Source organism: Olea europaea, chromosome 2 (assembly GCF_002742605.1).
Source record: "Olea europaea var. sylvestris chromosome 2, O_europaea_v1, whole genome shotgun sequence".
In the NCBI taxonomy this organism is placed as follows: Eukaryota; Viridiplantae; Streptophyta; class Magnoliopsida; order Lamiales; family Oleaceae; genus Olea; species Olea europaea.
Window position 1 is genome coordinate 27,056,685 of NC_036238.1, and position 12,371 is coordinate 27,069,055.

Here is a 12,371-nt window from a genome sequence, read left to right on the forward strand (position 1 = left end):
TAATCTGATTTGATTAAACTGTTACAAAATCTTGCACGTCTTAATATCAGATGTTGTGTAGCTGTACAACTATTGTTAGACTTTGAGGGTCTAAAAGTTACTGAAGATGACACAAAAAGTATACTTGGTCGACTAAGATCATTGGTGCTGAAATATCTACCTAAATTAGAGCACATTTCAAGGGTGGTTCCTAAAACAATTTGCATTTTCGAGAATCTGAGATCACTGGTAGTTGAAAACTCTGGCAGTTTGAGGTATTTATTCTTAACTTCAATGGTCAACTCGCTTGTGGATCTAGAAACTATAAGGCTTGAAAGATGTGATGTGGAGCAATGGAAGAGATAACTGGAAGCGAAGAAGAAACTACAAAGATTGAAATGGTGGAAGAAGTGTTCAAATCGTGTTTCCCAAATTGAGTTGTTTCCAACTTGTACATCTTAAAAAGTCTCAGAATGTTTAGCTCGAAAAACCACGAACTCGAGTTTCCTTCACTAGATAAATTGGTCATTAAACGTTGCCATACGACGACAAAATTCTTTTCATTACGTCTAAGTGCACCGAAGCTAAAGGAAGCACTCTTAGATCACCAATGTCTTGATATTCCCAATTTCTTGTTTGCAAGTGCATCGACACTAAAGGAAGTACCGTTAGATCACCAATGTCCTGATATTTCCAATTTCTTGTATGCAGGTGCATCTTCTTGATTCCCATTTTGCATTGTCATTGCTGTTCTTTTGTACACGGTGGATAGTATAAGATTTTCAATTGTTGATGCGATATGAGAACCTTACTTACGGTTCTCGTGCCACATCAACCAGTGGAAAATCTTATTTTGCTCATTGTGGATAGAAAAACAATTTCATTTGCCTTGTTTCTATCATCAAATTTAGATGCTATAAATATTTGGACACTATATACACATAAATTTTAGCATTTTGGTCTATTTCTCAGGCTCACAGCAATAAAGTACTCATTGATTCTAATGAAGAAACTTGGATGCAGGTCTTTAACCTTGGACCCTCTTTCTTTGTCAATGAAGAGCTGTTATATGTTTAAATCATTTGAACTCATGTAATAATACGCTTCGCCTGAGCTTTATTTAATTCAAAAATGGTCACTTCAGTAAGATAACAGTCACATTCTCCTAAGATAACATTTATGTTATATCATTCCCCAAGTTTTTAGTATAAAATTCTACCTTTTCAACTTTTTTATATCACAATTTAAAATAGATTAAGAAGCTAATTGCACAGGGTATACAAGGGACAAACCAAAGACAACTCGTCTCACCTTCAAGCTGTTTTCTAGTGCTAAATACATTTTTAATCTACTCTCAAATGTACAGTCCTCTAATTTCCAGTAGCACAAAATACCGGGGGAAACAGGAAATGGAAGTGAATACATACGAAAGCGAATTTTGTACGAATGACAACAGCTTCAACTTGCAGGAACCTTCTGTGCATTTAACGTGCTTTTCATGCTTCCTTGGGATTGGTCGGGATGACAACAGCTTCAACTTGCAGGAACCTTCTGTGCATTTAATGTGCTTTTCATGCTTCCTTGGGATTGGTATGGACAACCTTAACCCCTTTCAACACAGTCCAACAGCAATAATATGCAGTGAGAATGAATTTGTAGTTCAATCATATCTCAAGCCTTCTGAAATGCACGGGAAGAAACTCCATGTAGAAGTCTGACGAACCCTAAGAAGCTGAGCTTCCCATCTGAATGTCTTATCCAATCCTTAAGAACTACGTGAACAGGAACAGATGGACTAAGTCCAAGCTCCTGGTTTAAAAAAATCAGAAGAACGAAATCAGTAATATTTTCTACAGGGAGGGGGGAAAAAAAAGAATCTGCTACAAATGCATTTTTAACAGTCTTATTTATCTAATGCCATGATAAATAAAATTTGGAAGGATTTTCTTACTATATAAATTTTGGAAGGATTTTCTTACTATCGAATAAAAACGGTTGAATTTTGCTAACCTCTCATGAGGTTGCATATCTTCTTGTTGATCTTGATTGTTCATTCTTGTTTTAACGAATTGCTGTTCTTGTTGAGCTTGGTTGTTCATTATTCAATTAACATTGCCCAGTTCAGTCCAATGTTGTGTACAAACATAGACGTAACATTTCCGGATAATTAGGAAGAAAAAAAAGTTGATGGAAAGTCATCACTGTCGCAGCATCTCTTTTATATATTGTCATGCACTAGCAAATGAACAATTTAACAACAGCAGTTTTGGTAACACACTACACGTATGCTGTAAATTGTGTTTACCCACTTGTACATGATCAAATGCACATGCGCACACGTGGAAAAAAAAAAATGAGAGAGAGAGAGACGTACTGAAGCAAGTTCCTCTATCATAATTGGCCGGTTTCCATCCTTCTCAAAAAACTCATATGCATGACGCGCATGTTGCTCCCAGCTTTCCATTCCTTCCAGCTGATGTACGCTTATTGCAGATGCACAGAATTCTTCAAAGTCTAATTTTTGGTATTGCAGAGAACTCACCTACAGGACGAGTAGAAATGCATTCAGTAATTCTTTGTTTTAGGTTGACCAAGATTTGAATAATGACAGGCCAGTTAAACCTAAAACCAAGTACAGAACATGATAAAGGAAAGGTTGTTTAAAGCATTACCACATGGACATAATCTAGAACCCGTGAATCCTTCATTGCATCGGTGGAGTATTTTCCCACAGCCTGCTGATAATATTAATTCATAAGAAAGAATAATATCACAAGAGGGTGAGGGCGCAGATACAGCGTGAGTAAGAGAGAGAGAGAGGACCATTTTGAAATTCTGTAGGGATACAAATCCGCTTCTGTTTGGCCCTAACAATGTGAACTGCTCTTGGAGATAGGCTAACTGTGGTATTGTCAATGTTTTTGCAAGAGCCTGTTACAAATTCAAAACAGTTTCGTTTTCAGGAACTAGAATGCTAAATCATAATGCATTGTAAACATAGAAAACTCTTCTTATCCAAAGACACGAGGATCAAAAATCATTGTAATTTGGCATTGGTCTGAACTTTGACATTTGGCAATATTTAAAAAAAAAATAATAATAATAATAAAACTGTCTTTTCTCAGAGTGAAATCACACCTTCCACTAATTTGGCCAAAAGCTTCACAAGATGCATTTTTAGTTTTGAAAATTTATTTTTATTTTTATGTTTTATTTGAATTGTAACAAGTTGTATGGCAAAAAGGAAAGGAAGTCGATGGATATACATAGCAAAATTAAACAAATTAGATCCCCTTTTTTATTTTTTCACCAATCAACTCTGTATACGTACCCCCAAAGCTTCTTTCCTCAGAGAGGAAGAACATATATAAGCTTTTACAAGCTTATACGTTATCATATCCAGCTGTATCTTGACTTCATGATGACCAGCCAGCCACGGATGACCTAAATAATGAAATCAACAAACATTATTAGAATAACGTAGTCCCAACAATTTTTATTAGTTAACTCAAAAAAAAGGCACGGTCATCGTTTAAGAAAATTAAAGGACAATAAAGGCAAGAAGATATGCCTAACATCAACAGCAAAAATTGTTTTAATTAAAACTGTCCAACTCTTACTAAGTGCCTGAGCTGGTGTAAGCCTTTTACGATAATCCTTGTTCAATAACCTCTTCACAAAGTCTACAGCATCAGAAGACAAGGAAGGCCATGGGGCTTCATAAAAGCTTGGATCAGCCTTCAGGACAGCTCGAAAGATTCCAGATTCAGTCCGAGCCCAGAAGGGTCTGCTTCCACAAAGAAGAATATAAGCAATCACACCAATACTCCACATGTCCGCTTCGGTTCCATAAGACCTATGTAAAACTTCAGGAGCTACATAGTATGCACTTCCAACAATATCGTTCAGCCTTTCATCTGCCAATATAACCATCCATTGAACTCTAATCTACCATTATAATGAGCAGAACATAAAAAATATTTAGTAGTAGACTTGACCTGGCTTCACGTAATCAGAAAGTCCAAAGTCAATGGCCTTCAGCGAGGAATTCTCATCCTTCGAAGCGAAGAGAAAATTCTGAAGCAAAATTGAAAGGGGTGTTTAGAATAAAAAAATGAAATAATTATCACTGTAAGCAAATAAGAGAAAAGGAAAACTATCATCATATATTTATCCACATTTACTCATGTCAAAAGGGATGGAAACCAACAGGACTAGCTTTCATACCCCAATAAGTGGTTGATATACCGTACACCAAAATTATTAAACGCAATGACTAAAAATCGAAATTCCAGTAGCAGTTGCCGTTTATATATTTTAGATGAAACTAGCCAATTCTTTGTCTTTCAGAGAAGATAATACTTTAATCAATAAGTTTAAATTAGTATAATTTACAAAACAGAGGATACGTCCAGCAAGGAGATTCTAGGTGAGTTAGTCTCATAAATATTTATACTGAACCCACATTTTTTATTACAAGAGCTCTCACTGTGAAAATGGGAAGCCAGACTGGGGGATCAGAGTTTATATATATATATATATATATATAGCTAATATTTATTCAGTTTGAATTTGAAATGTAAACTCATGTACAAACATATACATACATACATATACATATATATGTATATGTATATATATAACTGAATAAATATTAGATTGATATAATTATTAAGTAGTTCACTTAATATACATAACTTCTGATTAGTTTCTCAATAAAAATACATGCAACTTCGACACATAGTCATCAATCGCAAAATGACAGAATAAGTTGTCCCGCAAAAGTGCCTGATTTAATAAAATGACTACCTATGCAGAATTTTGAGAGTTTTATATTATGTTATATTATATGACTTCCTCACAGCAAAATGTCTATCCCAAGGTAGTGTAAAAATCATTGGTTATGTTAGCATATTCAACAAGCTTATCAGAGAGTCCAGCATATTTACCCAGAAAACACAGTTTAATGCTTTAAGTTTTTGGAGACATAAGCCCTCAAGGCATGTTTGATTAACAGTATTAAACACAATTGCACAACATAATGGACAAGATTTTACCTCATTTTTCTTTTTCAACATTATTCAGTATTACACGTCCACTTGGTAAACCAAATATGTCACTAGCGCAACAAGAAAACAGTGAAGTTATAATCTTAGTAGTCGTATACCTCAGGTTTTAAATCACGGTGAACCACACCTTGCAGGTGACAATAAGCAACTACATTTAGAATCTGTACCATGACAGCTTTGGCATCTTCTTCGGAGTATTTGCCACCCCTTAAGTAAACAGATGGATTGTAAGAAGGATCTGAAGCAGGAAAAATTGTGCTAAATATTTAAATGAAAGAACATTATGCATACCTAGAAAGTATCCTATCTAATAATTCTCCTCCTTTACATAACCTGGAAAAGGAAAATAATTTAGTTGTAGGTATAAGCATCAAAATTCCAAATATTGCATTAATGGCTACGGAATACTTATTCAATTCAAGGCTAGGAAATATGTGTTCAATGTAAGACTATTTAAAAGAGTAGCCAACTATCTAATGCAAGTATAAAACTCAGTACAGCACGGGCCTAAATTGGATTGTATATAAATGTTTGAACATATAAAAAGAGAAAAATTAATTTTATCCTTGACTCCCCGTATCATATAAGTATGTTATAGAGTAGAAACAATGATAACAAACTTTAACTAAATAAATAAACAAGAAATTACAGCAAAATAAACAGAAAACGTTGAGAGTGAAACAGTTTATACTTACTCCATCACTACATAGACATTGTCTTCATCCTCATAGGCATCGTAGAATTGCACCAAGTTTTTATGTCCCGTGAGAGCACGCAATATCTTCACTTCCCTTCTGACGTCCTCTATTGCAATCGCAGTAGTCATCTGCATAAATTGTGATGCCAACTTCAATTTTCATCGTATTTAGCGCCCTTTTGAGCCCCTTTTTTTGTCCAAAATGCATTTTAGAATAGTATTTTAATGAAGAATGTATGCTTAAAAAAATAAGAAAATTTTTTAGATTTACATGTAGTATTATTTTGGACCATGCTATAAGTACAAAATGGGATACAAAATGGATTACAAAATCAACAAGTGACGGCCGCCGATTGCCAGCCGCCCCTCCAATAGGGGCCGCCACTTGCTGATTTTGTAACCTATTTTGTATATGATTTGGTACAAGTAGAATAATCCTATTATTTTATTAAAAAATGTGTGGTTGAAAATAAGAGAAAAAATGTATTTAGAAAACAACGGAGACCAAACAAGGGATTAGTTTTTCATAACCACGACCAAGGTAGTTTTGAGAATAGAAATGCTTGTAGAAAGATCCACCTCAAGCAAGACGCAACCAACATTTAAACTGCAGTTGTTATTGAAACACAATCTATATTCATCACCAAATGGCATTAGATAAATTAGCTTTAACCAATTAAGCAAAAACAATTGTAAAGAGATTTAAGTTGTCCCATTAAATACGAGACCTTAGATTTTGGGATAACTTTAACAGCCACATCCAGGCCCTTCAAGCTCCCTTTCTTTCCTTTCGCCAAACAAGTGTACCCAAAGTGCCCCCTTCCAACCTCTTCCCCAACCTCATAGTGGTTTGTGAAATTCTTCGAGAAACAGAAATTCTTATCCAGTCCAATGATCTCACATTCACTCCCTTCAGGTATAGTGGCCTCATTAGGCTTCACAGAGCCATGCCTCCTTGCAAGCAGAGCCTTAATATGCTTAGCTGGAGATGGCGGTGGAAATGGGCGCTTAAGGAAGCGCAAAGGAGTTGAAGTGACACTGCTAGAGTTTGCAGGGGAGTTCTTGAATGCACTATGCAGTGGACTTGGGCTATAAAATGGAAACTTTGGGGTTTTCCCAGTAGAAGAATTGAATGCATATTCATGGTTTTCACCTGAGATTATTGGATTTTCAGATAGGTTTTGCGGGGGCTCAATGGGTTTTCCATGACAAAGTCCCATGGATTAAGAACCCAATTGCCAGCAAATTCAAGAAAATAAGTAAAAATAAATAAATAAATAAAAATGGAAAAGTAAGAAGTACTGAAGTACAGAGGAAACTATACGATTTGAAGAAGAAATATAAATATTTCCAGGGAATTTGGATTTCAAGAAAGTTTATAATGCAGAAAACTATTATAAAAAATACTTGAAAAGTACAAATCTTGGTATCAAAAACCAATTAAGATGAGATTTTTAAGATTGATCAACAAAATCCACAAGGAGAAAACAGCAAGTTTCCCATGTAAGTTGAATTCCAATGAAAATCCAAGGAGGAAGAAGAAAAGCCCAGGAGGGAAAACAAATCAAAATTTTCGAAATACAAAGAAGGAAAAATGATTAAACTTTAAGTTGCAATGATTAATGCCGGAAAGATTTTAGAGAAAAAAAAGTTCAAGAAGAATCAGAGGGATGAGGAATTGATTTCAGCTGAAGAAATGAGGAGAAATTGAAGCTTTGGAATTACCCTCAAAGCAAGATAAACCTTGAGCAAAGCAAAGAAATGTACATTAAGAAGGTAAAGATTATGAACTGAGAAAAGAGCATGAAAGTGGGAAAGATACTTACCAATAGACCGCAAGAAAAGAGAAGTGAAGAAGAAAAAGGAAAGAAATCAAACCACCCTTTCTTCCTCTGCTTTTTCTTTTCTTTTCTTTTTTCATTTTTCCCCTCATATTTCTTTGTGGTTCTTCTCTTTTCATTTATTTAGTTTTTTGGGTGCTTTCATTGGGGATGAAAAATGGAAAATGCATAATTTGGGTAGAAAATTGGTCTTCAACATTTACATAAGCAAGTTTATCCTCAATTTTTATTATAATTGCATTATAAATTCGATAATGTAAAGTGCCAAAATTTTGTTAAGTCAACGTGTATATCTTACATGTCCATTTTCATAATACCATTTGAAAAAAAAAATACAGAGTTTATAGTGGAAAACATTTGATCTCTATCGTTGGGAAAAAATGAAAAATATTTAACTAGAATAGAAAAGTGAGTGCGCATATTATTACGATGGTATTATAAATTTTTTGTGCTTATACTCACTTGCATGTCAACCTTATAAAACTAGAGTTTTTTTGTTGATGAATAGAAATTTGAAGTGAAATGTGTAGAAATTTGAAGTGAAGTGTGCATATTTTACCACTATACTAATAGATTGAAGATCATCTTGCTAATTTTTCAAGATTAAAGACCAACTTCTATTTATCCAGTAGATGGGGACCAATTTGAGATTTCTCCTAACTGGTCATCATTTTGGTAGAGCCCCTATTATTAATTGTTAATAATAGTGGTGGGGTATTTGGTTTGGATCCTTCCAGCCTGTCCATATGTGTGTGTATGTGTGTAAGCGAGAGAGAGAGAGAGAGAGAGAGAGAGAGAGAGAGCAATGGAAACATCTGCAAACAACTAAGCTAACAAACGTCTCTGTAGTTTGAGCTTTGACGACCTTTTTGGGGTTTTGAATTTGCAATTTTTTAGACTTCCAAAAATGAAAATTTCAATTTTTAGCTTTTCATAGCAATAATTTGAAAAAATAAATTCAAAATTTAATCACTCGAGTAAAAAGCAATGGACATCACTCGACTTTCAACAAAAATTTGTTACACAAATAGTAGGGACGTATTAGGTACATTGTGATGAGTGATACTTGCACTTGTTATATTGAATGTACTTTTCATATTATAATTGTTTGGTACTTCGATAAGAAATCTAACACAAATTTGTGAGCTTAGTTTTAATAAATTATGATGTTGGGCAATTGCTATATGTTGGCTTTTCTTATCACTAATTCTTCTTGGCTGGGTAAGCTTGCAAAATTTCCTTACTACTTTACTTATACAATTAAAAATGCACATTTGAAAATAACTAATCTATTTACTAAATGCACATTTGAAAATAACTAATCTATTTACTGATTAAAGTTAAAAGTAAGTTATTAGTTTGAATATAAATTTTTTTACTATCAAAATATAATTAAAGTTTTAACTTATAAGTAAGAAAAAGTAAAATATTCAAAATTATCTTTAAGTGCAGCCAAACATGTAAGAGAAATAATGCTAATCTCGACTAGGCGCCAAGATGACTTAATTTTGTGGGGTAGCAAATAATTACTAATTAGTAGGTATAACTCATTTTCTCGTTTCCAATAATCCTATTCTGAAAATTCAATTCAATTATTCTACCAAAAAAAAAAAGTTGAACCCCAATCTTGAGAGCCCCCACTACCCCGCCACTAGAGTTTTGTAAGGGAGGTAAATTGCGGGATGTGTCCCAACAGGTCAGGGAACAAGAGCTGCCTGTGCACTGCGCCTACAAGAAGTCCAATTCCATGTTTCAGAAATCGAACACCCACACTCCAACTGTCAGCAAGGCATGAGATAACCTCACTCCTATCCTTTGCACCACTAGACTATGCCCCGGGGGCCATAGGGCATGTGGTGTTAGATGAAATTGAAATGTACAACATGGTATGAAACAAATAACTATTTCAAAAAATGTGAAACTTAGAAATAACATTTGTGTACAGAACAAAAATGACGAAAAAAATACATTTAATTGATTCAAATAGATGTAATTTTTAATTTATGATGGTTTATATGAACAATAAATTAGTTGAAGTACTACAGTACGGCCAAAATCGAGAATCAATTAATGAACATGCAAATCAATTAATTATAATTATTTTGTCACCCACCCATTGATACATTTCATAAAGATCTCCCATCCATATTCAACCATCACAACAGTTGGTATTAACACCCGTATGATAGTTTATTTTCTTCTCCTATTTGTTTTATTTTATAATATAACAATGATGATGCATTTCACTTGATGTGTGTATAAGCAGCTTTTAATAAGCTTGGCCGTCTATAAGCAGCTTTTAATTAATGTCATTTTCTTAATCCAATTTAATCGACCTTGAATGTGGTCAAGTTGAAGGGGAATAACTTCCCAGTCGGTCCTTGGGACGGAAGCCTCCGCATCACGCATCCCGGCGATAGGCAGAGACCAAGATTTTACCACCAGCTAGAAGGTTTTAGTACTTTTGTTAGCCGGGCCTATGTTTCATATTAATCTCTCACCTTGACACTTAGCTGAAAATACGTCGGATGATGGATTTGCAGTACGTCATTGGAGTTGTCAAGTGATTTCTCGACTAATGCTCGTTTAAAATCAAATCAGAAAAGAAAACGAGACAACAATAATTAAAAAAAATATATTATATGACTTTTAAATTTAAATTCCAAGTACCATCTTTATATAGACAAGCATGTGGCGAGGAGTTGTTCAGATCTAGAGTTCATGAACATAATATATCGACCTTCTTACCATGCTATATTTTAACATTTGACGACATCCCCGGCCTGATGCTAGTGAATGAGAATTTTTATGAAGTTGGCTTTAGTTGTTGGATATATTGTTGTGTGTGAGCTAGGAGGAAATGTAACGTCCCGACCCGTAAGGATCGGAACGTCGCTAGATTAATTGTACTTTTAGCCGTAAATTTAAAAAAATAGCTAAACTTTTAGAGGAAATTATAAAGATTTAATTTAAGAATATTTTTTTTAAAGAACAATAAATGACAATATAACTCAATACAAAAGAAACTAATTCCTAATATTTTCAGGTGACATTCATGCATAAATACATTTTTGTTACGTGAAATTCAAGGCAAGAATTAAAAAAATAAATGTTGTTGTTTGACTTTCCATTTTTGCTCAGTAAATCTTAAAGTAAACTCGTTTACATAGTATTTTAGGTCGAAATTTTACGGAACTTTAAGATAAAGTAGGGAACTTCTCATAATATAACATATCCAAAATTCAGCTTTCGTCGGCGACATATAAAATGTTAAAATATTTTTCCAAAATCCCGCTAAAACTATAAACAAGACTGTTTTATTTTCTATCTCGTATGGTAACTGACAAAATAAATTCGTTTGCATAGCAATCGACCCCGAAACTTCATAAAATTTTATTTTAAGGTAGGAAACTTCTTACAACATGTCATATCCAAAAATCGGCTTCCGTCGGCATTATACAGAATATTAAAATATTTTTTTTCAAAACCTCGCAGCGACTCGATTTGGGAAGTAACCCAGCGCAACATACTTATGGTGGCATATAAAATTTCATAGTTATTGGATTGACATGATTTTGAGTTTATTCAGTAGCTAATCGATGAGCTATTAAATCCCACTGGTTTTGTCCAAAAATTCCAAGTAACGATTGAGTTACGAATTTTTAAGTTCAATGGTAGAAACTGTAATTTTCAGAAAACAGCAACACTATTTTTACTTAAAGTGACATATAAAATTTTACCAATATCGGATTGACATGATTCTAAATTTATTCAGTAGCTAACTTATGAGGCTATCAAACGCCTTTAGCTTTGTTCAAAAATTCAAAGCAACAAATTAGTTATGAATTTTTAAAGTCTGAGCAGAAATTGAAATTTCTAAGAAAACAGTAACATTAAATAGTTGACATTTTTTTTTTTTGTGTAGACGGTGTTTCGTAAGTAAATTCTAGATCACATATATATATTTTTAAACATAACCTATTCATAAGAAAATGGTCGTAGAAATAGTTTCATATACGATGTCCATAGAAAAGCAATTAAAAGGAAACGCAAATATTTCATAATCAATTTAAAGTTGTTAATTCACCGGCTTTTCCATGGCAAATTACATTTTCAACTACCATCATCCGCGCCCCCAACAAAAGAACAAAATCAACCTGTAAGAAGGGATTTAACCCATGAATTTGAAACTCAATTGATATCATCGGTGCACTTAGTAATCAAATTAGAAAAATTCGAACCATGGATTCATACATTTGCACGTAGATGGATTTTCGGCAAAATTCGATATCTATAACATTATCATAATACGTAGAGCCGGAGAATGATCATTTAAACTATAATAGTGCCGAAGCACCATACTCGGAGGTACCATTTTATTCAACTTTTAACGAAAAATCAAATTTGAAAAAGAAATAACACTTGCACCTCAACCTACCTTCGTTTGACGCTTTTGAATTGATGAAATTGGACGTAAATATTGTTTCCCGAATGATACCAATGCTCTTTAAAAAATCTGCCTCAACTTTCTTTCTTTTACTTGGAATATTTTTGGTTCAAAGTGTATGTTTCAATGAATATATTACATACATATATATCTATATATGTTGGAAAGTAAAAAGATATAGGAATTGAAGAGAGGTGGCTGATTGCCTTCCCAAAATAATTTGATAGGTTGATGTGTAGGTTTCATTCCAAGTTTCAAATATATAGAAATGATACAAATTCAAACTTGACTATATAGGGACCACAAAAACGTGTGTGTGTGTTGGAAAGTTTAAAAGA

General features: G+C 33.7%; 1 protein-coding gene across 2 annotated transcripts; it reads right to left on the reverse strand.

Annotated features, from left to right (window-relative positions):
• Nucleotides 1-1,231: 1,231 nt before the first annotated feature.
• On the reverse strand, nucleotides 1,232-7,633 carry LOC111369077 (CDPK-related kinase 1-like). 2 transcript variants are annotated; one of them, XM_022990563.1, is made up of 11 exons: nucleotides 6,474-7,633; nucleotides 5,744-5,874; nucleotides 5,340-5,381; nucleotides 5,147-5,255; nucleotides 3,978-4,056; nucleotides 3,600-3,896; nucleotides 3,311-3,423; nucleotides 2,803-2,910; nucleotides 2,652-2,717; nucleotides 2,354-2,521; nucleotides 1,232-1,788 (listed from the first exon to the last, which is right to left on the reverse strand). In XM_022990563.1, exons 1-11 carry the CDS (start codon nucleotides 6,963-6,965, stop codon nucleotides 1,651-1,653), a joined length of 1,743 nt encoding a protein of 580 aa, XP_022846331.1. In that variant the 5' UTR covers nucleotides 6,966-7,633; the 3' UTR covers nucleotides 1,232-1,650. The 2 variants fall into 2 exon arrangements, with proteins under 2 accessions (XP_022846331.1, XP_022846336.1); XM_022990568.1 differs by having other exon boundaries at nucleotides 2,652-2,714; nucleotides 6,474-7,631.
• Nucleotides 7,634-12,371: the final 4,738 nt, after the last annotated feature.

Coding starts and splice junctions, on each gene's coding strand:
- LOC111369077 (XM_022990563.1), bottom strand. CDS start 6,965: ATGGGACTTTGTCATGGAAAACCCATTGAGCCCCCGCAAAACCTATCT. Junction 5,382..5,743: donor AATGTCTATGTAGTGATGGA/GTAAGTATAAAC, acceptor TTCCTTTTCCAG/GTTATGTAAAGGAGGAGAAT. Junction 2,911..3,310: donor TGAGGAAAGAAGCTTTGGGG/GTACGTATACAG, acceptor AATTTGTAACAG/GCTCTTGCAAAAACATTGAC.